This window comes from Leucoraja erinacea, chromosome 29 (assembly GCF_028641065.1).
Source record: "Leucoraja erinacea ecotype New England chromosome 29, Leri_hhj_1, whole genome shotgun sequence".
NCBI classification, from domain to species: Eukaryota; Metazoa; Chordata; class Chondrichthyes; order Rajiformes; family Rajidae; genus Leucoraja; species Leucoraja erinaceus.
The window spans coordinates 26,773,974-26,801,799 of record NC_073405.1 but is presented as its reverse complement, the minus strand read 5'-3'; the positions used below and the strand labels follow the sequence as shown (position 1 = coordinate 26,801,799).

The following is a 27,826-nucleotide window of genomic DNA, read 5'->3' as shown; positions in this document are numbered from 1 at the left end:
TTTGCTGGTGTCCCGACTTTTTGCTTTTGCTGCATGTTTGGATGTGCAGCTGCAGTTGTCCCCATGATGTTTGCATGCATGCAATGCCAGCATTGTCCATCCTCTGCCCTTCACATCAAAGATCTTTCCTTCACATGGAGCTGAGCGCTGCTGCTCCCAGCACGCATGCGCCTCCACCGGAGGGCGGACGTCCCGCGATATCTGGCGAGCCGGAAGTGAGGCGGACCTTTTCCGGCGACGGCGGCAACCATGGTGGGTGAGCGGTTCGGGCGGCGCGGGGGCATCCATCGCCATCCGCCGCCATCCTGCGGCCGGGAACATCCCCGTAGCCCGGGATCACCCGCGCCCGGCACACAGTGGCGCTGCGGGCGGATATTGTGGGGAAATAGCCAGGGAATGGCTGAGGGACGGCGGATGGGGGAGAGGGAGAGGGGAGACATGGAGCAAAGGACACAGGAGGCGGGGGAGAGGCGGTCAGACAGGGGGACAAGCGGGGAGAAGGAGCCCGGGCGGGGTGGCGGGGCCCCCTGGGGGTGATAGGAGTGGGGAGAGAGATTGTGGGTGCAGTGGGGACAGGGTGGCGGGTCACAGAACGGGTGGGGGGGGGGGGGGGGGGAGAGGGGCAGAGAGGGGGAGTGAAGGACACACTTGGATAGCGGAGCCGGGGGAGAGGGAGAAGGGGAAATTGGGGGATGAGGCGAGAGAACAAACGGGAGCTGTGGAGAGTCCTACTGAGCACCTCCATTGCCATAGTGGGGCCACACGCTAACTGGAGGAATGGCTCTTTATACTCTGCTTGGGTTGCTTACAACCCAGTGCTAGGAATTTTTTTTTTAAAAGACACAAAAGTGCTGGATATGTATGGGATATGGAATATGATCAGATATCACATGTACAGAGATTTCTTCCATTTTAAGTAAAATACTTCTTCTCTTTCCCATGCTACCCTTTCCCCTCCACCCCTATCCTGGTGTGCACACATTTTACCTGTTATCGTGCCACATTTTGATTCCCCTGTCTCCTTCCTCCTATGGGGGGGGGGTGCAGGTAAGGTTAATGGGTCAAAGGGCGTGATGCATGATGCATGGAGCAGCTCAATCCTGGAGGACACGGCATACACTTAACATACAAAATGCATAGAAACATAGAAATGGGGGGGGGGGGATGGGGCGAGACAACAAACAGGAGCTGTGGAGAGTCCTACTGAGCACCTCCATTGCTATAGTGGGGCCACTTTCTTACCTGTTAAAAACTGCCGAAATTGGTCCATTTTTAAGTAAAATACCTCTTTTTCCCATGTTACCCTTTCCCCTCCACCCATTGGAACAGCTCCAACTCTCCTAAATAATTATTGTATGCCCCGGGGTCAGCGCTGTACGCCACGACCACCCTCCGCAGCAGAGTTGGGGCCAGTCTGGTCCCTCTGCCCACCCAGAGTCACTGACCGCGCGCTGCACCGGTTCCGCCCCATCTGTAATTTCTACATGGCGAAACCTAAATATACAAAATACCCTTAAATAAAATCTGACAATGTGCACTTTAACCACATGCGATTTTTTTTTCTATTACAAATTGTGGAGTACAGAGGCAAATAAATAAATGACGGGTCTTTGTCCCAACCATTATGGAGGGCACTCCATAATCAGCCTGAAGAAGAATTCGAACTTTGTAGTTTGCCTACCTTCAATTTTAAAACCAGCATCTCCCCCTTTTCCATTTAGTGTGCCTTTTTAAGATAAAACGTTACAACTGCTGAGAACCGCCTATCCAAGTCAGCAAATCGTAAACTGCCCCCCAGCTTAATGAAATGGAGGACTCATGTTAAAATGGTGTTGGGGGTACTGAGGGGGGTCACTGCCTGCCATTGTGAAAAGGACCCGTTTACCTCCTTTTTAAGATGTTAGTTTTATTAACGCAATGCCTTGTGCTTTAGTTTGTATTGTGAACTTGTGGAAAGCCTTTTCCGTAATATATTTTGCAACTCACTGTGTACTTTTTAAAACTTAGGCTGACCCTGTAGAACAGAAGAAGAAAAGGACATTCAGGAAATTCACCTACAGAGGTGTGGACCTGGATCAGCTCCTTGATATGTCCTAGTAAGTTTCACTATGCTAAATAATTATTGTATGCCATTTATATTATTGAATATTCTGTGGGCTTGCCATGTTTACAGTTTTTTATTTCCCCTTCCTCAGAAGTACTGATTAATACTAACTTTGTTTTCTGGGCTTTGTGCAAATCAAACTATTTTCAAAATGTCTGAGGTCTAATTTTCCACACTGGCAGGGCAGCATAGTGGCGAGTTAGTGGCAGACATCATAAGTTATAACCTAGATGTGCAGCACATGGCGCAGTGGTAGAGTTGCTGCCTTGCAGCGTCACAGAACCGGGTTCGATCCTGACTACGGGTGCTGTCTGTATGGACTTTGTATGTTCTGCCTGTGACCTGCGTGGGTCGTCTCTGGGTGCTCCGGTTTCCTCCCACATTCCAAAGACGTACAGGTTTGTTGGGTAATTGGCTTCAGTAAAAATTGTAAGTTGTCCCTAGTGCTAGTGTACGTAGATCGCTGGTCGGCGCAGACTTGTTCACCTTGTTGATCAGCCTTAAGAATGTATCATTGCATTGAATACTGCCATATCGTCACATTCTAGATTCATTCTGAGAATATATCTCGTATGGATGGAAACAGGCCCTTCTGCACATTCCTGACCTTCAGGTTGAGCTAGTTTATCTTGCACGCTTTTGGTTCATATCCCTCGTGACCTTTCCAACCCACAAACCTTTACAAATGTATTTTAAACATTGCCCCTCTACCCCTTCCTCTAGCAATTTGTTCGGAATATCCACCACTCTTTATGTGGATATACGTGACCCAAAAAAGATACTTTGCATTTGTTTAGACTGTAAAATGGCTAACTTTAGTTAGCGATTGAACTATGTTAAGAAAATTAACTATTTTTCAAGAACTGCTTTGTAGCAGAAGCAGGTGATGGGAAGAGGGTGTTGCCTTTTTGTGTTGCCCGCTTAATTCTTTATTATAGCTAAGTGTGGTGTCAAAAAAGGCATAAAATAATTTCAGCTGTTCCAGCCATTCTGATGTTGTTGTACGTCAGTATATTGTGATTCGGCTGAAACACAGGTAACCAGTAAATTGCATTGAGATTCGGACTGTGGTGATCTTTATGCAGCGTGGAGTGCGGGGCTTTCGTTTTAGATTTCCAATGTTAATGTTTGGTGCTCAACCGTGTCAACAGGAACCCTCTACAGCAGATTCTGTGGAACCCTGGGTCCTCTGAAGGGCAATTTCATTTACTGGGGAAGGATCTTTGCACTCTGTTACAGTATACAACATATCGAAGCTGAAAGCAATCTATAGTGCACAGGTTGTTGATTAGATTAAAAATATTTTCTGCACAGATAAACAATTCTTGCAAAATTCCTCTTTCAGAATAGTATTCAACTAGGGGCAGCACGGTGGCGCAGCGGTATATTATAGCCTGATGGTGCCAGAGACCCAGGTTTGATCCTGACTACATAGAAACATAGAAATTAGGTGCAGGAGTAGGCCATTCGGCCCTTCGAGCCTGCACCGCCATTCAATATGATCATGGCTGATCATCCAACTCAGTATCCCGTACCTGCCTTCTCTCCATACCCCCTGATCCCCTTAGCCACAAGGGCCACATCTAACTCCCTCTTAAATATAGCCAATGATCTGGCCTCAACTACCCTCTGTGGCAGAGAGTTCCAGAGATTCACCACTCTCTGTGTGAAAAAAGTTCTTCTCATCTCGGTTTTAAAGTATTTCCCCCTTATCCTTAAGCTGTGACCCCTTGTCCTGGACTTCCCTAACATCGGGAACAATCTTCCTGCATCTAGCCTGTCCAACCCCTTAAGAATTTTGTAAGTTTCTATAATATCCCCTCTCAATCTCTTAAATTCTAGAGAGTATAAACCAAGTCTATCCAGTCTTTCTTCATAAGACAGTCCTGACATCCCAGGAATCAGTCTGGTGAACCTTCTCTGCACTCCCTCAATGGCAATAATGTCCTTGCTCAGATTTGGAGACCAAAACTGTACGCAATACTCCAGGTGTGGTCTCACCAAGACCCTGTACAACTGCAGTAGAACCTCCCTGCTCCTATACTCAAATCCTTTTGCAATGAAAGCTAACATACCATTCGCTTTCTTTCTGCCTGCTGCACCTGCATGCCTAACTTCAATGACTGGTGTACCATGACACCCAGGTCTCGCTGCATCTCCCCCTTTCCCAATCGGCCACCATTTAGATAATAGTCTGCTTTCCCGTTTTTGCCACCAAAATGGATAACCTCACATTTATTAGACTACGGGTCCTGTCTGCGGAGTTTACGTTCTCCCTGTGACCGCATGGGTTTACCGCCCACTTTCCAAAGAAGTACAGGTTGTGGGTTAATTGGCTTCGGTAAAATTGCAAATTGTCCCTCGTGTAGGATAGTGTAAGACCGTGGGGATCGCTGGTCGGCGCAGACAGTGTGGGCCGAAGAGCCTTTCTCCACACTGTATCCCTAAACTAAACTAAATAAGATTAGTTTCCCCGGTTGATGTGACTATAAAGTGAAGTGCAACATTTTCTTTTGGCTTTCAGTGAACAGTTGATGCAGTTGTATTGTGCTCGGCAGCGGAGGCGTGTGAACAGGGGTCTGCGCCGCAAACAGCAGTCCCTCCTCAAGCGGCTGCGCAAGGCCAAGAAGGAAGCTCCGCCAATGGAGAAACCCGAGGTGGTGAAGACACATCTTCGTGACATGGTGATCCTTCCGGAGATGGTCGGCAGCATGGTCGGTGTGTACAACGGCAAAACCTTCAACCAGGTTGAAATCAAGGTAAAGGGAAGTTCCCTTTGACATCAATTATCTTACATTATTACTCTCCCCATCCCAGCTCCCCCACAGCCCCCTCTCCGCCTCTTCCTTTCTTCTTCCCACCCCCACATCAGTCTGGAGAAGGATCTCGACCCGAAACGTCGCCTATTTCCTTTGCTCCATAGATGCTGCCTCACCCGCTGAGTTTCTCCAGCATTTTTGTCTATCTTGCATTATTACTCGATTGCTTTAGGTGAGCATGGCAAGGCTTTGGCATCACCCTGGTATGAGTTGGAGTCGCATTGGCTTAGCAGTATTCAAATACAGTAGAAAACCAGCCTGTTGTCCCCATGTATATGAGACGGCACAGTGGAGTAGTGGTAGAGTCGCTGTCTTTACAGCGCAAGACACCCGGGCTCAATCGCAGTCACGGTGGCGCAGCAGTAGAGTTGCTGCCTTCCAGCAAATGGCAGAGCCGGAGACCCGGGTTCGATCTCAACTACGGCCGCTGTCTGTACGGAGTTTTACGTTCTCCCCGTGACCTGCGTGGGTTTTCTCTGAGACCTTCGGTTTCTTCTCACATTCCAAAGACGTACTGGTTTGTAGGTTAATTGGCTTGATAAATGTAAAAATTGTCCAGTATAAGAAAAATTGTACAACTTCCAATATAGTCCCTGGTGGACTCTTCGGAAGGTACAAGGTCTTCTTCAGCCGTTATATTTTGGTACTCTTCATTGGTACCAATAGGGAACAGAGTGACTCGCCGAGTTACTGCAGCGTTTTGTGTCCATCTTCGGTATAAACCAGCACTTGCAGTTACTTCCTACACATTTTATAAGCAGCTTACTGATTCTGATGGCATCAGAATTCATGGATTTTAAATGGTGAAATTGCTTTTTAATCTTCATCAACAATGTGGTACATTTTCGTTTCTTGCCGCTAGTTTATGAAATGGGGGTGGAATCTGCAGATGTGTTGAGGTGAAGTTAAATTTAAGATGGAATTATTTGGAATATTGTAGATACATAGAAAATGGGTGCAGGAGTAGGCCGTTCGGCCCTTCGAGCCTGCATCGCCATTCAATATGATCATGGCTGATCATCCACCTCGGTATCCTGTACCTGCCTTCTCTCCATACCCCCTGATCCCTTTAGCCACAAGAGCCACATCTAACTCCCTCTTAATGTGTTTAATTTTGGCCACTCTGATGTAGGAGGAATGCTGTTAAGATGGAAAGAGTGCACAGATTTATGAGGATGTTGCTAGGACTTGGTGGGGTGGGGGGCTGAACTGTAGGTAGAGGGTAGGCAAATAAAAAAATGATGGCTCTTTGTCCCAAACAGTATGGAGGCCATTGTAGCTGCAATTTAAAATGTATTGCTTCTCATAAACCCGATCCCAAACCTTATAGTCTGCATCAATTATTGAACTGCAGTTGATTAGCATTGAATAGTGGCCTGGTAGTTCAGGGCCCTCATTTAATGATGGCGTGCGATTCTGCATTTTAACACCGTGCTTTCTCCTACAACTGAGTGCTACAGAAAGAAAATTATTGTTGAAATGACCAAAATTCCATAGGAAGGTTACAATCGGTAAAATAGGACTATCCCAATTTACAATCTTGTGGAGGCATTTGCCAGTGGGATGAGAGAAATAGCCCCTGATAAAGTGTTAATGTTGTTTCGGATTAAGTCACAATGTTGATATTTTTAACCTTCAAAAAAATGCTAAAATATAATATAGGTGCACAACCTTTTATCCGAAAGCCTTGGGACCAGACATTTTTCGTAATTCAGAATTTTTCGGCTTTCGGAATGGAAGATTTTTAGCGTAGATTTTAACGGCTGGCTCAGTGGTAGAGTGCTCGGCTCATATCCACAATATTGCGAGTTTGCGCCTAGATCCCGGCAGTTACTCGATCGCGAGTTTGAGTCTTCAATGTAGTTTTTTCTTGCAGAATAGGAGAGAATAGGGAGGGTTAGGCGAGATGATCTTAGTGCGGGAGACAAGTGTAGGAGAGGTGTACTGACTGTGGGCAGAACTTTGGAAGTGATTGCCCACCATTCTCAAAAGCCGCTGTGTCTCCCTGTCGCTCCAACTCCAGAGGAATCCGCTCCCCGATGGGCCGCTGCGGCGACAAGTGGCAGTTCGCCCACAGCCCGAGCTGCGCCACCCCAAGAACAAGACGTACCTTGCACACCTTGCGTGTTTCTCTGGAGTTGGAGCGGGGCTGGGCTGCAGTTGCTGATCTGGGATCTCCGTGCCTGCAGTGGGCCTGGGGGTAGGTGTCCCGATGAGGGAGCGCAGCTCGGACTGTGGGCGAACTGCCACGTCGCCGTAGCAGCCCATCGGGGAGCGGCTTCTGGTGGTCCTGACGTCTCTCAGCTCCTGTCCAGGGGGGTGGCCGGAGACATCGGGACCAACAGGAACCCGCTCCCCGATGCGCCGCTACAGCGACAAGTGGCAGTTCGCCCACAGCCCGAGCTGCGCCCCCTCATCCGCAACCCGGGTTCCTCTGGAGTTGGAACGGGGCTGGGCTTGAGTTGCTGCTGGCTGTGAGTCTCTGGGATCTCCGTGCTTGCAGTCTGTGTCCCGTTGGTCCTAACGTCTCCGGCCACCCCCCTGGACTGGAGCTGAGACTGGGAACTGTACCGCCCTTGCTCCCTCCCTCTGCAACTGCAAACAACCCCACAGTTCCCAGTCTCAGCTCCTGTCCAGGGGGGTGGCCGGAGACGTCAGGACCAACGGGACACCGACTGCAAGCACGGAGATCCCGGAGACGTCACAGCCCGAGCTGCGCCACCTCATCCGCAACCCCAAGACCAAGACGTGCCTTGCACACCATCAGCTTCTGTCCCTACGGGGAGCGTGTTCCTCTGGAGTTGGAACGGGACTGGGCTGCTGCTGGCTGTGGGTCTCTGGGATCTCCGTGCTTGCAGTAGACCTGGGGGTTGGTGTCCCGTTGGTCCTGACGTCTCCGGTGACTGGCACTGAGCTGCTGGCATCGCCGACGTGAAGACAGTGCAAAGCCCCCGCGCCGGAGCAATGGGCGGGGAGCTCGAGAGTGGAGGGAAGGGGTCACACACATGGCCGGGAAGCAGAGGGGTGTAGGTGGGGTGAAACTGAAGGGAGCGACAATCTGCTGCTGCCTGCCCGCTGACTTTAAAAAGTTGCCACGCAAGACTCACGATACACTGTGTATCGTGAGTCTACCGTGGGAACTTTTTAACTCAGCGGGCAGGCAGCAGCAGATTGTCAATTATTAACCCTCCCACGCAATATACCCTCACCTTCTCTTTTATGAATGGGGATTTAGTTCCCCTTTCTTCGCGGACCGACCGGAGGTTCCGCTGTCACCTCTGCGGGCCGCCCTCGGTGAACGTCTTCAAGGACCGTAAAAATGTCCGCTGTTCGGAGCTTTTCGTTATTTGGAACTTCGGATAAAAGGTTGTGCACCTGTATTTCTGTTTTTGGTTGTCATTGGGGTATGCAACTTGAGAAAGTACCTGTGTCCCACAGAGTCCATTCCCACCTCAAATGCCCACTTGCACCAATCTTTTCACCCGTTCCATATTCCTGTCAACTTTCCCTAAGGGTTAACATATAAGACATTGGATCAGAGAAGCGAAGGTGGGTGAGTGGTGGGTTCATCTACTCTGACCCTATGTTTTGGCCTGATTTGCTGACTCGTACAGAAAAAAACCTTTGTTTAGACTAAAATGGCTAACTGGGCTCTTTTGTTAGCGACTGAACTATGTTAAAAAGATTAAGACCCATGGAGACATACATTTCCCACAAATAAATTATTTTCATTTTTTTCCCACGTGCACTGTACCTATACCCGTATAGACGTCTTCCTCTTGGATAACAGACTGGTCTCCAAAATCAAATCCAGCGAGTATCATAGTATCGTCATATCAGATCATGCTGCGACTTCCCTCGATCTTCACTTTCGTAAATGAACTAACCCCTTTAAACAGTGGAGGTTCAACTCCTCATTACTAGCAGAGGCTCACTACACGCAATTCCTGCACTCTCAAATCATTTTATATTTTGAGCTGAATGACTCGCCGGACATAGCAAGAGGTATACTCTGGGAAGCTTCAAAAGCTTATATTAGGGGCCAACTTATCTCTTTTGTCTCCAACCTGAAAAGAGCCGAGACGTCCCAAATGGCAGACCTGTTACGAAAAATAAAAGACATTGACGATAAATACGCATCTGACCCAGACCCTAATTTTTTATAAAGAACGCCTTGGGTTACAAACAGACTTTGACCTCATGTCTACTAATAAAGCCAAGCTACGACTGCTTAAATCTAGGCAACACTTTTTTGAATCTGGGGATAAAGCTGGGAAGCTTTTGGCCCATCAGGCCAGAACCGAGGCGACTTCACGAGCCACGAGAGTCTTGGGTGGTCCCATAACTGTCACTGAGGTCCAAGCAGCCATCACATCGCTGCAAAGCGGAAAGTCGCCCGGCCCTGGCGGCTTCACTGTAGAATATTACAAAGCTTTCTCTGCTGTCCTCGCACCAGTCCAGAGAGATATGTACAATGAGGCGTTTTTACATCGTCGCCTACCGCCCACCTTGTCGTGGGCTACTATCTCCCTAATTCTTAAAAGGGATAAAGATCCCCTGCTTTGTAGTAGGTATAGACGAATTTCACTCTTGAATGTGGACCCCAAAATCCTCTCTAAAGTTCTTGCGCTCCGTCTTCAACAAGTGATGCCCTTTATTATCTCGTTAGATCAAACAGGGTTTATGCCAGGCCGACAGTTCTCCCACAATACTAGGCGTCTCCTTAACATCATCCATTCACCAAGTAGTGAGACCCCGGAGATAGTGGTCTCCCTCGACGCCGAAAAAGCCTTCGACAGGGTCGAGTGGAAGTACCTATACAAGGCGATGGACAGGTTTGGCCTCGGCAATAGTTTCATTCATTGGGTCAGTCTATTATACTCGTCCCCAGTGGCCTCAGTACAAACAAACGACACATTGTCGCCCCACTTCCCCCTTCGTAGAGGTACCAGGCAGGGTTGCCCGTTATCACCACTTCTGTTTGCTGTCGCGATAGAGCCCTTGCCGTTTTGGTTACGCTCAGAGAAGGGCTTTAAAGGTATCACACGGTTTGACACAATTCATAAAGTCTCATTGTATGCGGATGACCTGCTCCTGTACATCTCGAATCCAGTCAGCTCTCTCCCTGTGATTACGAATATTTTAGAACGGTTTGGTGCGTACTCTGGTTATAAACTTAATTACCAAAAAAGTGAACTATTACCGATTAACTCATCGGCTAAGCAGCTCCCTCGCTCTTTAACCTTATTTAAATGGGCGGAGGACGGATTTCGCTACCTCGGTGTTTTTATCACAATACCTATATTTGATATGTTCTGCACAAACTTCCTGCCTCTGGTTGAGAAAGCTGAAAGAGACTTTGACCGCTGGTCAGTTTTACCGTTATCCCTCGCGGCCCGGATAAATCTGGTCAAGATGGTCGTCCTACCCAAATTCCTGTACCTTTTCCAGCATGTTCCTATATTTATCACTAAATCTTTTTTTGAAAGGAGAATATCTAAATTTTTTATGGGGTAGCAAACCGGCCAGAATTCGAAAGACGGTACTACAGTCTCCTAAGAGTGACGGCGGTTTGGCACTTCCTGACTTTAGGCGATACTACTGGGCTGCTAACTTGCAAAAAATCCTGTACTGGATGAATGATGATTGCGACCACCTACCGACCTGGGTACACATGGAAAAGGCGAGTTCACATCTCCCGTTCCGGTCTGTCCTATGCTCTCAACTCCCCCTTTCTATAACATCTGCGGGTGCAGGCCCAATTGCGTCCCTCTCGCTCAAGATATGGAGTCAACTTAGGAAAAACTTTGGTTTACAAGGCCCTTCCATCTTGACCCCACTGCTTAAAAATTACATCTTTAAACCTTCAAGTACAGAGTCCGGATTCAAAACCTGGCATAGTAATGGCATCAGTAGTATCAAAAACCTATACAAGGATGGCATTTTTTCGTCTTTTGCGGAGCTTTCGTCCAAATATAGCCTCCCAAACTCCCACCTTTTTCGTTTTTTCCAGATTAGGGATTTTGTGAAGAAGATATTCCCCCATTTCCCAAATTGTCCCCCTGAAACTCTGACCGATTCCATCCTAGCTCTGGATCCCAACCGGAAGAAATGCATCTCTTTTTTGTACAACTTGTTAGGGTCAGTTATATTGAAATCTCATACCTCATTAAAAGCTGTATGGGAGGGCGAGCTGAATACGAAACTAACAGACCAGCAATGGGATTCTGCCTTGAATTTGATCCATTCTTCCTCCATATGTGCCCGTCATGGCCTAATCCAATGCCTTCACAAAGTCCACTACACAAACGCAAGATTATCTAGAATATACCCCGATGTTAAAGACACCTGCAACAGATGCAATCAATCCCCTGCCAACCATAGTCATATGTTTTGGTCTTGCCCTAAGCTAGCAACCTTTTGGAGGAGTGCTTTCGACGTGCTAAGCAGAGCCTATGGCCAGACTATTCCTCCAAACCCACTGTCAGCTATTTTTGGTATTCCTCCCAACACCAACCTCTCTGTTGCGTTGAAGCGGGTCCTGGCTTTTACAACCTTGTTAGCCCGGAGACTGATTTTGCTTAACTGGAGGCTTACCTGTCCCCCGACACACGCCCGCTGGATCAAGGAGGTGCTCTACAACTTAAAGCTTGAAAAACTTAGGTTCTCTCTCAAAGGCTCTACCAAGACATTCCTAGATGCATGAAACCCTTTCCTGGAACTTGTTAACTCTCTTAACTTGTTTCGGACTCGGAAGAGGACTGAGTGCCCTCTATCACTGCTCTGTCTTATTGCAGCTGCTGCTATCCCCTCCCTCCCCACACTTTTTTTTTTTTCATTTTGTTTATTTTATCGTATTTGTGTGGATGTGTACGTATGTGAGTGTTGTTTGTCCATGGGTGGCGAGGGTGGGTAAGGGTTTTGAGGGTCGTTTACCTACTGTTGTACAATTATGTCCTGACTATCACTGTCTGTTATCATTGTATGTATGCAAATTGCTGTTAAATTCAAAATTCAAATAAAAAGATTTAAATTAAAAAGATTAAGTAGGTTTCAAGAACTGCTTTGTAGCAGAAGCAGGTGATGGGAAGAGGGTGTTGCCTTTTTGTGTTGCCCGCTTAATTCTTTATTATAGCTAAGTGTGGTGTCAAAAAAGGCATAAAATAATTTCAGCTGTTCCAGCCATTCTGATGTTGTTGTACGTCAGTATATTGTGAGTCAGCTGAAACACAGTTAACCAGAATGTGTACGAAAGAACTGCAGATGTTAGTAAAATCAAAGGTAGACACAAAACTCAGCGGGTGAGGCAGCTTCTGTGGAGAGAAGGAATTGACGATGTTTCGGGACGAGGTCCTTCTTCAGACTGATGTCAGGGGAGAGGGGCAGAACAGAGAAAGAATGTAGTCGGAGGCGGTAAGACTAGTGGGGGAACTGGGAAGGTGGAGGGGATGGAGAGAGAAAGCAAGGGCTACTTGTAGTTAGAGAAGTCAATGTTCATACTGTTGGGAGTGTAAACTACCCAAGCAAAATAGGAGGTGCTGTTCGTACAATTTGTGCTGGTCCTCACTCTGACGATGGAGGAGGCACAGGACAGAAAGGTCAGATTGGGAATGGGAAGGGGAGTTGGGAAGTGCTGGGGCACTGGGAGATCAGCTTGGTTAATGCGGACTGAGCGGATGTGTTCAGTGAAACGATCGCCGAGCCTGAGCTTGGTCTTGCCGATGTAGAGAAGTTGACACCTGGATGTTTGGCATTTTGTAAATAGCACGGAGATTCGGGCTGTGGTGATCTTTCTGCAGCGTTAAGTGTGGGGCTCTCGTTTTAGATTTTCAATATTAATACATGGTGTCAACGGGAACCCTCTACGGCAGATTCTGTGGATCAGCACCCTGGGGCCCTGAAGGGCAATATCATTTACTGGGGAATGATCTTTGCACTCCCTTACGGTTTACAATATATCAAAGTTGAAAGCAATCTCTTGTCCACAGGTTGTTGATTAGATGAAAAATATTTTCTGCAATGATAAAGCAATTCTTTCAAGATTCCTGTATTCACAAACGTAGTAATGAGCTAGGGGTGCAGTGGTGCAGCGATAGAATTATAGTCTTACAGCGCCAGTGACCCGTGTTCGATCCTGATTGCAGGTGCTGTCTGTGTGGAGTTTGTACGTTCCCCCAGACCACATGGATTTTCCAGTTTCCTCCCACACTAGGTTGATTGGCTTTGGTAAAAAATGTAAATTGTTCCTAAGTGTGTAGGATAGTGTTCGTGTACAGGGATCGCTGGTCAACACAGACTTGGTGGGCTGAAGGGCCTGTTTCCGTACTGTATCTCTAAACTAATTAAGCTGTCTCTTATTCAAAACTGAAGAAGCATAAAGTACAATTGTGGTATTTTCAATTTTGCATACAAAAAACAATGTTTTTGCATTAATTCTATTGGAACATATTCAAGTCTTTGGAGAGACGAGAGAGATAGTATTTCACATGGTTGACTTTTCATCAGAATTTGTTTCCCCTACAGATGGTGACTGACCTAAGTATCCAACATGCGCTGTTTTTTCTTTTGGAATTACTGCTTCTCCCTAAGTCCAACACAGCAAGGTCGTGCCAACGGGTTTTTTTTATATAAGTAAACATCACAGTTGATTTAAGGATAAGAAATCATCTGGTATTCTCTCTGAAAGTTGGCGAACAGTTCCCAATGTTTATATTGGGTTTTGGAACAATCACTGGATACAAACAACCCTTTGGTGTGTGGCATTGCTATCTTAATATTGAATTGTCTGCCAAAAGGGATTGATCTGACTGATGGTTGTTAGTCCAGCTGCATCTTTGAATACTCCCTGCCGTCTGGTATTGAAAAAGCTACTTATTCTAACTACTAAACCAGGTTCGCTTCTTAATAAACAGACACCACACAAACTGTTTGGTAGACCAGTTCAAAACTTTACTTAACATCGGCCGATGGAAGGGAGGGAGAACTCCAGTCAAGTGACCAACACAGACACTTGACTGTCCTCAGCCACCTTCTCTGAACAACAGAATTACATTGCCTTAAATAGGGTTTTTTTTTGTCCCCTTATCACATTGCACAGACATTAGTCATGGTCAGAAGTACTGGAAAAGGTTTCCACAGAATGCATCACATCAAACCTTTTTTTTACATGGTACAAGATATACTAAAAACATTGTATATCTTCTTTGTCACTTGGTCCCTCATAAACATAGGCCATCTGCTTTATTGCATCCTCCCCCATAAACATTGGTCATTTGGTTTATGGCATCTCACTTTAAAGATTTGACCAGCTATCTCTATAGCTTCTCCTCTGCCTGTCACTTGGGAGACAATGTTATAGGATTTATTATCTCACACACACCGCAACCTGAGGTAAGCCTAATTTGAGACTAAATATAAGCTGTAAGCTAGCCCAGAAGCCAATTTAATATCTTCTTATATTTTTTACTAAAATTCGGCTTCATCGGTATGTTAGTTTATGTGTGCAATTATGTATTCAGTTAATTGTCGGTTTTTGTTTCTTTCAGCCTGAAATGATCGGCCACTATCTTGGAGAGTTCTCTATCACCTACAAACCTGTCAAGCACGGTAGACCTGGTATTGGTGCCACTCACTCCTCCAGATTCATCCCTCTGAAGTAGTGTCTATCATGGAAATGTGTAAATAAAACTCATTCCGGTACAATTTGGTTTGGAATCTTTTATTTTTCAAAGACTTGTTTTATTTTCCCATTTCGATAATAACTGCGGTTGAACACGAAGACTTTGAGGAAATAGGTTTAGTGCATGTGATTTAAATGCTTGCATTAATTTTCATTCTTTCCAAAGCCTTCTTGAGACCAAAGTCTGATTCTTCTGAAACACATCATCACACTGGACAACCCTGGATTGATATTTAAGCTTTACCTTTTACAAGATCTGAGTTTTGCCCTTGGTTTACAGCCAGACTCTGAGGAAGGATCCCGGACCGAGACATGTTTCCTCCCCAGATGCTGCTGGACCCGCTGAGTTCCTCCGGCACTTTGTGTTTTACTCAAGATTTCAGCATCTGCCATTTCTTGCGTCTCCAGCCTAACGTCTGTCCAAAGATGATATTAGAGCTCTAAGATCCTTGCTTCTGTCAAGCTTCACAGATTAGGGGATTGATTTAATAAATTGGTGATGTTGACATGGTTTTGAAAATCCATAGAAGAAGATTCTCACAAAACTAGGTACAGGAGTAGGAGTAGGCCATTCAATTTGATCATGGCTGATAAACCAAAATCAATACACCATTCCTGCTTTCCCCCCTATATCCCTTGATATCTAGCTTGAATACAAAGGATTTGCCGAATCCTGGGATGGAATCGGGGACCTTTAGATCTTGGGTCTAACGCTCTCCCAACTGAGCTATTTTGGCACCACTAATCCATGAGGTATTCGTCCATAGGGAGCTCAGCACCCCACAGTGCTACTTTATAAAAGCCTTAATTGGCAAAGCTTGACTCCAGGAGTGTTTCAGGTGCAAACAACCAAATGGTGGAAGGAAACAATAATGTGTAGCAAGCAGGAGTTGGGAACAGTAGTGTAAATGTGGTGAGTTATGGATGAAATGGCATTTTCTTGCCCCAATCTTAATTGCTTTTCCCATCCAATGGTGGTAATTATTTACATGTCAGCCTGGCAAATCCACCTTGTGGAGAACATGCAATTACATCTATATACTCTGTGACTCTAGAATGGAATGAGGAGTTTGTTGGCAGGGTTCATAGACCAGTGATATGACTATCTAGTGCAGTGTACTGCAATTCATCTGTCCATTCCCTCCATAGATTCTGCCTGACCCAGTGAGTTCCTCCAGCACTTTTGGTTTTTTTTCCCAGCAAAGTAAAATTGAGTTTCATCTACTGGCAGAAATAACCATATAACAGTTACAGCACAGAAACAGGCCATCTCGACCCTTCTAGTCCGTGCCGAACACGTATTCTCCCCTAGTCCCATATACCTGCGCTCAGACCATAACCCTCCATTCCTTTCCCGTCCATATAACTATCCAATTTATTTTTAAATGATAAAAAACTAACCTGCCTCCACCACCTTCACTGGAAGCTCATTCCACACAGCCACCACTCTGAGTAAAGAAGTTCCCCCTCATGTTACCCCTAAACTTCTGTCCCTTAATTCTCAAGTCATGTCCCCTTGTTTGAATCTTCCCTACTCTCTGGTTCAGTGAAAAGATTTTTGTGGCGTGCTATCCAGTCCATGGGAAAAACTACATGATTACAATTGAGCCATCGACATACAAGATAAAGGGAATAGCGTTGTGTAAGATAAAGTCCAGTAAAGTCTGATCTAAGAGAGTCTGAGGTTCTCCAATGAGGTAGACGGCAGCTTAGGACATTGCTTCTCGTCAAGTCGTCAAGTTTATTCGTCACATACACACACGAGATGTGCAGTGAAATGAAAAATGACAATGTTCGCGGACTTTGTGCAAAAAGACAAACAAACAAACAACCAAACAAACTACAAACAGAATGGAACAGAATCACATATTCTTTTACATATTAAATATTGTGGGCGGAAGGAAAAAGGGGAAAAAAACAGCAATTTTAAAAAAAAGCAGTAGAGTGGTACAGTAAAGTTAGTCCCGGGTGAGATAGGAGTTTACAGTCCTAATGGCCTCTGTGAAGAAACTCCTTCTCAACCTCTCCGTTCTCACGGCATGGCAACGGAGGCGTTTACCTGACCGTAGCAGCTGGAACAGTTCGTTGCACGGGTGGAAGGGGTCTCCCATGATTTTATTGGCTCTGGAGATGCACCTCCTGACGTATAGCTCCTGCAGGGGGACGAGTGTAGTTCCCATAGTGCGTTCGGCCGAACGCACTACTCTCTGCAGAGCCTTCTTGTCCTGGGCAGAGCAATTCCCAAACCAGTAATATTTGTAATATTTCCGGACAAGATGCTTTCCACAACCGCTGAGTAGAAGCACTGGAGGATCCTCGGAGACACTTTGAATTTCCTCAATTGCCTGAGGTGGTAAAGGCGCTGCCTTGCCTTACTCATGAGAGCTGCTTAAACTATTTCAGTGTCATTCACCCGTGATTCTTTATCACAAAATTTCATTCACCCTCGACTAAATTTTCTTATGTTTTTGGTAATTTTCGCCTTATTCTCCCTTGTATATAATTTTATATATAAGTTATTATGTCACATGAGCAAAAAGCATAAATTAACTAATTTCTTAAGTATTTATTTTATTCAACTTTTTGAACATCTTAAAAATATGTAAAGAAAACTAGGAGTGAGGGAAAAAAAGTTTAATTACCGGTTGGAAGATCAAACTATTAGGATGATTAAAAAAACATTCCAAAGTCTAAACACTGGGCTTCAGCCCCATCCTACCCTTTCGGGCTTTGATTACTGCAGTTTGTTTCTTGGAGAACTAGCTCAGAAAACCATGGTCTTCCCTAAAATATTACAGTAAATTTGGGCAAAAATCCTGCTACTTTGAAATTAGAAAACCATAGGTAGAGAGAAAAAAAACATCAAATTTCCAGCTCCATTGCCATTAAAGCCAATAAGAGATAACTAACCACTTTAATGGTAATGCCCTTTTTAAGTATGTGTTTTCACACTTTAAAACTTTTGCCTGATGGGAGAGGGGACAAGAGGGAGTGAAAAGATGAGAATGGTCCTTGATTATGCTGGTGGCCTTGCCGAGACAGCATTGTGTGGATGGAGTCCATGTAAGGGAGGTTAACTTGTGTAATAGTCTGGGCTGCGTCCACAATCCTCTGAAATTTCTTGCGGTCTTGGATGGAGCTGTGATGCATTCGAATACAATGCTTTCTACGGCGCTGTAGAAGTTGGTGAGAGTTGTTGAGGACGTGCCAAACATTCTAAGCCTACTAATGAAGTAGAGGCGTTGGTGGGCTAAATGTACTGTGAGTTTCTGATCTTCTGTATTTTGGATGAACTTTTAAAAAATACAACTTGTGTCATCAATATGTTTTTTTCAGTCGCACATATGAACAAGCAAGCAAGGGAACAGATGTACATAACAACTACAAAGGCGTTCTTCTGTTGATTTTGAAGCATAGTGCAGACAACTGTCTGCTCACAGGGATTTGTGTCACATTTAAAGTTAGGTTGCCTCAGTAAACCATGGTAGATCGCAGGCCACAGAACGAGGAAAGCTCCTTCGATTACCATTCGGGCAAGCATACAATAGCTGTTGGCTGGCGAACAAGAGATATCTATGGGCTGCCTCGGGTTCTGGAGGAAAGCCACAGCAATCAACAGCGAGATAATGAATATAAGTTGCAGAGCGAACAGGTTGAAGGGTGAAATAATCGAATAGTTGTTGTAGCACTCGTAACGGCAGCCGACGCGAGTGGAATTGCAGATCAGGTCCCCTAGGTCATCGTTCCAGGTGGTTTTTGCAGTGACGATCATTATGATGAGTCGAACGACGAATAGTAACGCCAGGCTGGATTTGACGTAGATGGGAGTGCGGGGTTGAGAGCCACTTAAAAGTGTGCAGATCATCTCAATATCCAACTCCATCTCGCATTTGCTGAAAATAAATCTTAAAAAAAAAACAGACTTATTACCACTGGCACAATGTTTTTTGTTTACTTTCAGTACAAGTTGCCCTATACATAAGCACTTGGATACATATTAGAGAAGCATAAAAAATAGGTGCAGGAGTAGACCATTCGGCCCATTCAATATGATCTTGGCTGATCAACCAAGATAAGTACCTCGTTCCTGCTTTCTCCCAATATCCCTTGATTCCGTTAGCCCGAAGAGCTATATCAAACTCTCTTGAAAACATCCAATGAATTGGCCTCCACTGCCTTCTGTGGCAGAGAATTCCACATCTCAGATACAGTACAGGTGTGTAGCAGTTGTACCCGTGTACTGTATCTAAGTACCAATGTATGGGGACATGTGTGAAGAAGGGTATCGATCACATCACATCAGTCTGAAGAAGGGTCTCGATCCGAAACGTCACCCATTCCTTCTCTCCAGAGATGCTGTCCCACTGAGTTACTCCAACATTTTGTGTCTATAAGGATACTTGTTCTGAACTGTACCTCGATACATGTGACAAATAAAGTCCCATCCCTTCCCATGTAATCTGCTCTATCAGTACTTTCCTGCAGACAAGCGACTGCAAACACAGTGTTGGAGCAACTCAACAGGCCAGGAACCTTTTGTAGAGGTAATAAGACAGTCGATGTTTTTGGTTGGCACCCGTTTAGTTTAGTTTAGAGATAAAGCGCAGAATCAGGCGCAGCGATCCCCGCACACTAACACTATCCTACTCACAGGGACAATTTACAATTTTTCCAAATCCAATGAACCTACAAACATGGCGACACAAGGAATTGCAGTTGCTGGAATTCTGAGCAAAATTCGCCACTTCCCCAGGACAGCCAGGATATGGAGCTGGATGGGGAAGGCACGGGAAAGAACGAGAGTCTTACTTAGAATTGGAGAATTCAATGATCTTATTGTGTCGGAAGGAACTGCAGACGCTGGTTTACACTGAAGATCGACACAAAACGGTGGATTAACTCAACGGGCCAGGCAGCATCTCCGGAGTAAAAAAATAGGTGACGTTTCTGGTAGAGACCTTTCTTCAGACCGAGAGTCAGGGCAGAGGGGAAACTAGAGGTATGAAAAGGTACAAAGAACAAATGAATGAAAGGTATGAAAAGAACAAATTAAACCCAAGTGGGTGATCAAGGAAAGGGTGGAGCCCACAATGGTCCATTGTTGGGTGTGGAGAAAGTGATAACAAGTGGTGCACCAGTGAAACTAAGCAGGATGATAGTTACACCAACACTTTGTATATTTTGCTCACGATTCCAGCAGCTGCAGATACTTGGCACCTTTATTTTAATTTAGTTTAGTTTAATTTAGAGACACAGCATCTAAACGGGTCCTTCGGTTCACCGAGCCCACCGATTACTTACGTTTGCTCCATCAATCTCCGTTCACACCAGTTCTATGTTATACCACCGTCTCATCTCCCCTACACACTAGAGGGAACCTTATAGAGACCAATCTCACTTCTCACACATTCAGTGGCAATTTTTACGGAGGCCAATTCACCTACAAACCCGCACGTCTTTGGGATGCGGGAGGGAAACAGCACTTGGAGGAAACAGGGAGAACGTGCAAACTCCACACAGGCAGCACCCACAGTCAGGATCGAACCTGGGACTGGCGCTGTGAGGCAGCAGCTCTCCCAACTGCGCCACCGGTCCCTGCTCACATGGTCTCTGCATTCCATGACCTACTTTGTTCCCATGTTCCATAATTCAAGATTCAAGAGAGTTTATTGTCATGTGTCCCTGATAGGACAATTAAATTCTTGCTTCCAAATATTCTGCTGTTCTACCTCTATCCACCAAGGTGGGATGACTTCACATTTTCCACACATTACAGCCCCCTCCAGTAGCAAGATTCTATCTCCATGAAATCCGTGCAGACATCTCACGCTGCCACCAGATAGAATTTGCACAGCTGTGACCCAGCACCAATCCCTCGGCCTCACAGCGGCAGTGTTGCTGCCTCACAGCGCCAGAGAACCAGGTTCGATCCTGACTGCGGGTGCTGTCTGTACGGGGTTTCTACATTCTCCCCGTGAGTTTTTTCTCCGGGTTCTCCCGTTTACTCCCACATTCCAAAGACGTGAAGGTTTTGTAGGGTAATTGGCTTCTGTAAATTCTGTAAATGTCCCTGGTGTGTAGGTTAGAACTAGTGTACGGGTGATCGCTGGTCATCGCGGACTCAGTGGGCTCAGGGGCAGCTTTCCACACTGTATCTCCAAACTAAACGACACTTCCCACTTGTCACAGCGCCTCAAGTGGGAAATGACCCATTTATTTCATCACTGTGCTTTCTGTTAGCAATTCCATAATCAATGATTCAATCATACTTTAATCCAAGCTGTTCAACTGTCTTCTAATTGAGAACTTCTTGTGAGGATGGTATAGCTGCTGCCTCACAGCGGCAGAGACCCGGGTTCGATCCTGACCTCGGGTACTGTCTGTGTGGAGTTTGCACATTCTCCCTGTGCCCGTTTGGGTTTTCTCCGGGTGATCTCCTTTCCTCTCCGGGTGATCTGGTTTGTTGGTTAATCGGCCTCTGTAAATTGCCCTTAACGTGTGCGGGGAGTGGTTGAGCAAGTGGGATAACATGGAACTAGAGTGAGCGGGTGATCGTTGGTCGGCATGGGCCGAAGGGCCTGTTTCCATGCTGTCCCTTTCCATCAATCAAGGGCAGGAGATTGGCACAGGGGTCTGAGCTGCTTCTCTCCTAGCAGAGTGGGGGAGCGGCAATTGCAATATTACCTCTCCCCCCCCCCCACACCCCACCAAATCTCACCCATCGCTTCCATAACTCTGGTGGGCAGCCTCTCCCCTGGGTCTGAGGAAGCTGTTGCTCTCTCCCTGCCAACTCTCTCCCCACCTCTATTGGTACGGGGCATCCAGAACCATAGAACATAGAACAAACACCGCTGTACAGGAACAGGCCCTTCAGCACGTTCCAGGCACAATCTATCCAATGTGTAAAACAAAACTTGCTCAGCGCACCTCCTTTAAACTTTGCCCCTCTCACATCCAAGCTGTGCCCTCCGGTATCTGATTTCCCCATCGTGGGAAGAAGGTTCTGACCATGTACCACGTCAATGCCTCTCATCATTTTATATACTTCTATCAGTTCACCCCGTAACCTCCAGTGTTCCAGAGAAAAAAAATTCCAAGGCTGTTCAACTTCTCCCTGTAGCTAATACCTCCTCATCCAGGTGTCACTCTTCTGCACCCTCTCCAAAACCTCCCCTGTAATGGGGTGATCGGAACTACACGCAATGCACCAAATGCGGGCTAGCCAACATCCCATAAACATGAATTGTGACTTCTTGGCTCTTATACTCAATGTCATATCGAAGCAAATGTACCATATGCCTACTTTACCTATCTATCTCCTAGTGTTGCCACTTTCAGGGAGTCATGGACTTGGACTCCAGTACCACTTGATGGAAAATGTATGTGTCTATTACCTTGTATATTCTATCTGTGTCTGTACAAGATCGCTTACCGAAACTGCCTAGGGCACAAGTCAAGTGATTGGGAGGAATCGCATAGCTTGCAGAACTGGTAATCTTGCTCCTGGGAAAGGTTCCACAACTAAATGTTATTTCCTTTTAATTCTGAGTCTCCTTATCAGTTACCATTTGTCTGGACGCTTTCTGGTTACAATCAATGTATAAAAGAGATGTTTTTCAGCATTAGCACAGAGGGGGAATCGCACAGACACTTGTGCTCTGTGTGACTCTCACTCTCGGAATAAGGTTAGTTCAGTTACTACCTCAGTTTTTGTAATAGTCTTTGTTGGAAAATTTCTAACACTTCTGTACATCAATGCTGTTCTTAATTCCCCCTGTGTGTATGTGTGTGTGTGTGTGTGTGTGTGTGTGTGTGTGTGTGTGTGTGTGCGTTTGAGAGAGAAAAAGATTGAGAGAGGGAGGGAAAGAAAGAGAGAGAGGGCAGGACAAGATGTAGAAAGGAAATGCAGATGCTGGTTTAAACCGCAGATTGACACAAAATGCTGGAGTAACTCAGTGGGACAGGCAAGGTCTCCGGAGAGAAGGAAGTGGGTGACGTTTCGGGTCGAGACCCTTCTGCAGAATCATACAATGTCCAGGCCAATGTTCAGATGACCCCACAGAGAACAAAATAGTTGCTTCATTGCATTGAATAAAGTTACTGAAAGTAACAAAAAGAGCCCTGGATAGATGCAACAGCAGGTCACCTACAGAGAACGAAAGGCCGCAAGATTTCTCTCAAAAGCTACACAAGCCATTTGAAAATCTGAAGTGGGAAATGGTCAACAGGTGGGTGGGAGAGAAAGCTGAGGCTGCAAGTTGTTTAGGATCGGTGTGTCTTAACCTTGATGATGAGGCCAAGTAATTGACCTGAATTAATTAATTAAGTGATATGAAATGGATGTATATATACATATATGTATGTGAAATAAAGAATATTGGTCGAAATATATCAACTCACCTGTGCCTCTTTGAAGTGATTCGGACTGGATCGGACTGGAAGAGTGAGGTTGTTCAGCTGCCTCCTCTGTTTAATGACAAAACGAAAGCAAACCTTTACAGTAAATGAGTTGGGCTGGCCCTGGAGTTTCCAAACAATGGGACTTTTGATCCCTTCTGCTGGGAAAGTAACGCTGTTTAAATAATGAAGTTATAAAACATAATGATGGCGTTTCAGGATTTAGCTTGATACATCATCTTCTCAAACCTTGTCAGCAAATACAGCGGATAGACACAAAATGCTGGAGTAACTCAACGGGACAGGCAGGCAGACAGCATCTGTGGAGAGAAGGAATGGGTGTTGTTTTTCGGGCCATGACCCTTCTTCAGACCAGCATCTGCAGTTCCTTCCTGCAGCAAATACAGTGGGTCAGTGGGACAGCTTTACAAGTGCTTGTTTCAAAATGATTAATAGCTTTTATTGCACAACAGGCAATTGATATTTCGATGTACCATATGCCAGATGTCATGTGCTTTCCCCCCAACGATTAGGACTTTACATTATCAACTTTTCATGAAGTAAATCACGCGCCCCACCCCCCCTCACCCGTACCCACCTATCGCTCGCCAGACTTTTGTTTTACCCTCTCTTCTATTTTCCATCCTTCTCCATCATACTCTGCATGAATCTGAAGAAGGGTCCCGGTGAGGAGGGGGACGGGAGAATGGGTGTAGTAGTGTAGAAATACAGTGCAAAAACAGGCCCTTTGGCCCATCGGGTTCCTGCCAACCAGCGATCCCCGCTCACTAGCACTATCCTACACACACTAGGGACAGTTTTACAAACTTTGCCGAAGCCAATTAAACTACAATCCCCCACGTCTTTGGAATGTGGGAGGAAATCGCAGCACCCTGAGAAAACCCACGCCGTCCCGGGGGAGAACGTACAAACTCCATACAGACAGCACCCATATAACCATATAACAATTACAGCACGGAAACAGGCCATCTCAGCCCTTCTAGTCCGTGCCAAACACGTATTCTCCCCTAGTCCCATCTACCTGCACTCAGACCATAACCCTCCATTCCTTTCCCGTCCATATAACTATCCAATTTATTTTTAAATGATAATTCCGTGGTCAGGATCGACCCCGGTCTCTGGCGCTGTGAGGCAGCAACTCTACCGGTGCGCCACCATGCTCAAATTAATGACTTCCTTAAAGTAAGTGACCTCATTTTCCAGCTTCCCACCCCCACCCCCCCTCCCTCCACCCCACTGCCCGTAATCAATCTGGAGATGGGACGCGGCACGGAATGGTGGAGGACATCTACACATCACCAGGGCCAGGACGACCCTTGCAACACTGACCCAATGCCGTCGCCAAGATAACGGGCCTTTACGGCCAAGTTAAGACTAACGTTTTAAAAAAAATTCAGACTTGAGGGATACAAAATGGCGCCTAAAACATGGCGACTTGTGCGCTGACTCAGTGTGGTCCACCATCTTACACTGTTACACTTAGTATGATTGTGTCTAATATATAGTAGGATTGTCGCTGAACTGTAGGCAAACAGAGATCTATTTATTTATCCATCTATTTATTTAGGTATTTGTTTGTTTGTTTTTTAAAGATTCAATTTAATTGTCTTTAAAAAAAAAAAAAAAAACATATTGATAGTTCATGAAAAAATAGAGAGAAAGAGCCCTTAAAGCTATAAAACCCGAGAGAACATAAAAGGGATAGAGAAGAGAAAAAAAAAGAATAATTAAAAGGGCTATACCTGCTTCGTATCTTTACCCACCCCTCACCCGGTTCTGAAACAATTAATTTCTAAGGTTGAGTTGCACCATTTGCTTGTAATAAGTCGATAAAGGGAGACCAAATCTTTAAGAATTGGTCTGATGCGCCTGAAAGGACGAATCTCATATCTTCGCAAACAGAGAATTTTATTGTACTTGGTTACAAGTGTACCATTGACCTGACCCGAAACGTCACCAGTCCATTCCCCTCCACAGATGCTGCCTGACCCGCAGTTCCTCCAGAACTTTCTGTTTTTTGCTTTAGATGCAGCATTATCAGATTCTTGCATCGTCAGCAGAAGGATGAGTTGAGTCATTGTCCTGTTACAATGTTTATGATTCATATATATCAGAACTTTTATTTTGGTGATAAGATATGTGTATTACGGGAAACAGAAACTCATTCAGTTATTTATTGGAAAGAACTGCAGATGCTGGTTTAAATCGAAGGTAAATCATGGAACTTATAGAATTTTTCAAAATGCTGGATAGGGGAGAACCAGTGGATGTGGTGTAACTCAGAAGCTTTCGACAAGGTCAGGCTTAAAGCATCGCTGGGGGAGATGTGGAAGGAATGGGTGACGTTTTGGAGTCGAGACCCTTCTTCAAATTGTACCCCTCTCAGTACTGGGACCCCACATTTACGAATATAATGACTGGAATGAAATATATAAGCCCCTAAGGTCATGTGACTTTTTTCCATGAAGCTAATCTGGAAAATTAGGTTATCCATTTTGGTGGCAAAAAATAGGAAAGCAGACTCAACTTGGGAAAGTAGAATCCCTGGGTGCCATGGTACCCCAAAGGCATGCCGTGCAGCACCTGTATGTTAGCTACCTATCAGGTTCTTGCCAGGTTTGGTGCCTGATTGCGTACAGTTTTGGTCTCCCTACAGGACTTTCTGCAGAGACCCCCAGACTACTCCTGTCTTCAGTACGGAGTTTATACTCCAATAAGAGGGGGCAAAATTAGGAGATATCCCATGAGAGAGGGGTGGGTAGGAAAGGTTTAAAACCGAGATGAGAAGCCATGGGTGCCACAAATGTTGGGGAAATTTGGGAACAAGTGTGGCTAAGGGGTCGGCATGGAGGACAGGTAGATAGGGTTGATCAGGGCCAGCTTAATTGCTCAATATTGTGAAAATGCAGCTCCGTAGGGCTTTGGTTGGGTCTGCTGTATGACTATGAAGTAAACTTGGTGAGGGGTTGGTTTTAAGGAACTTTTTGAAGCGAGGGTTATGTCCCCGAACCTAGAGCCAAGGCAGTTTAGGCCACGGCTGTGAATGGTACAGTGATGGCAGGTCCGTATGAAGCTTTTCAAAAAGGGGGGTGGCATGACGGGGTTACAAAAAACTTAATGTGAAATAGTGTGAGCACAGCGCACATCACGAGCGCAAAGCGTACAAAAAACTTGAAGTCCCTCGATGTCAGGGGTTTTAGATGCTCTCTGATGCATTCTGAGCCTTGTTTTGGAGCATTTCTGCACCAAATTTATGACCAATATTTCAAAAATTAACAGGAATCTGAGGTAGCTTTTTCACACCCTTTGTACTGGGTGTATGTAACGAGCTGCCAGAGGAGGTAGTTAAGGCTGGGACTATCCTAAAGTTTAAGAGACATTTGGACATGTACATGGATAAGATTTAGATCGATATGGGCCAAACACATGTGAGTGGGACTAGTTTAGATGGGACATGTCGGTCGGTGTGGGCAAGTTGGGCTGAAGGGCCTGTTTCCACACTGCATCGTTCTATGACTAAAAAGTTAAGAAGAAAAATGAATGTAGATAAGTAGAGCAGATTTGAAAGAGGAGTGAAATGTAAAGGCGGAGAGAGGTTTATGGGTGGAAAGGAACATAGGAAAGGAGGGGGGAGAGTGGGCTTGGGCAGATGGGTGAAGGGAAAATAGATACAAAGTGCTGGAGTAACTCAGTGGGTCAGGCAGCATCTGCGGAGAATATGAATAGGCGACGTTTCACAGAGTGCTGGAATAACTCAGCGAGTCACGCAGCATCTGTGGAGACCATAGATAGGTGACATGTCACAGAGTGCTGGAGTAACTCAGTGAGTCAGGCAGCATCTGTGGAGAACATGGATAGGTGATATGTCACAGAGTGCTGGAGTAACTCAGTGGGTCAGGCAGCATCTCTGGAGAAAAGGTATAGATTATAGTTTGGGTCAAGACCGTTCTTCAGTAATATTCATGATGTGACATGCATAGACATTCCTGAATGTTACCCAAACCATCGTGAGCTACTTTGTTACGGTGCTTGCCCTCTCCTATAACATCTCTGCTGCCTTGGGTGATGCAGGACAGGACACAAGCTTTGGGACACGGTGTGAAGCTGTTGCCGTCTGTCCCAGCCTGGTAAAAACCTGGATGGAGTGGATTTGGAGAGGATGTTTCCACTAGTGGGAGAGTCTAGGACCAGTGGCCACAGCCTCAGAATTAAAAGACATTCCTTTAGGAAGGAGATGAGCAGGAATTTCTTAAGTCAGAGGGTGGTGAACTGTGGAATTCATTGCCACAGACAGCTGTGGAGGTCAAATCAATGGACATTTTTTCAGGAGGAGATTGATAGATTCTTGATTGATACGGGTGTCAGAGGTTCTTGGTTTCTTGGTCCTCCAAAATATTCCAAATGGAATTTAAACTGGAGGTGGTGAAGGGAGGGCTTAAGCCAGAAAGGGTTATTGGGAAGAAAGAGCTACTTTAAATGTAGTTGCATCTGGTTGGGTAACTATAGTTGGGTGGAGATTATTCCATGCTTTAATTGTGCGGGGGAAGAACGAATTGCTGTACACGTCTGTCTTTGTAGCTGGGATCACAAATTGGATCGAATGCCCTCATCTGCTCCTAATTGGTTTGGGTTTGGTGTAGGTCTTGTAGTCTATGTCGAGCTGACCATTTAACATTTTGTAAAAACAGGTCAAACGGTGAGCTTCACGTCAGTCTTGGAGAGGGTTCCACCCCAGAGAATTCAGAAGTTTGGTAATGGGGAAAAGGCAAGATAATGGGTTTGAGAGGGAAAGATAGTCATAGAGTG

At 45.6% G+C, this 27,826-nt stretch overlaps 2 protein-coding genes and 2 non-coding genes across 4 annotated transcripts; 3 read left to right on the top strand and 1 right to left on the bottom strand.

The window, feature by feature from the left end:
• The first annotated feature begins 145 nt into the window (after nucleotides 1–145).
• On the top strand, nucleotides 146–14,625 carry rps15 (ribosomal protein S15). Its single transcript, XM_055658953.1, has 4 exons — nucleotides 146–252; nucleotides 2,008–2,096; nucleotides 4,629–4,863; nucleotides 14,469–14,625. The coding sequence occupies exons 1-4, from the start codon at nucleotides 250–252 to the stop codon at nucleotides 14,580–14,582; spliced, it is 441 nt and encodes a 146-aa protein (XP_055514928.1). The 5' UTR covers nucleotides 146–249; the 3' UTR covers nucleotides 14,583–14,625.
• Nucleotides 3,006–3,140, top strand: LOC129711384 (small nucleolar RNA SNORA13). Its single transcript, XR_008725838.1, has one exon. It is a non-coding gene; the product is annotated as a small nucleolar RNA SNORA13 (small nucleolar RNA).
• LOC129711383 (small nucleolar RNA SNORA13) lies at nucleotides 12,022–12,158 on the top strand. Its single transcript, XR_008725837.1, has one exon. It is a non-coding gene; the product is annotated as a small nucleolar RNA SNORA13 (small nucleolar RNA).
• Nucleotides 14,626–14,773: 148 nt separating the features above from the next.
• On the bottom strand, nucleotides 14,774–23,563 carry LOC129711351 (gap junction beta-2 protein-like). The gene is made up of 2 exons (XM_055658952.1): nucleotides 23,003–23,563; nucleotides 14,774–18,507 (listed from the first exon to the last, which is right to left on the bottom strand). The coding sequence occupies exon 2, from the start codon at nucleotides 18,483–18,485 to the stop codon at nucleotides 17,853–17,855; it is 633 nt and encodes a 210-aa protein (XP_055514927.1). The 5' UTR covers nucleotides 18,486–18,507; nucleotides 23,003–23,563; the 3' UTR covers nucleotides 14,774–17,852.
• Nucleotides 23,564–27,826: the final 4,263 nt, after the last annotated feature.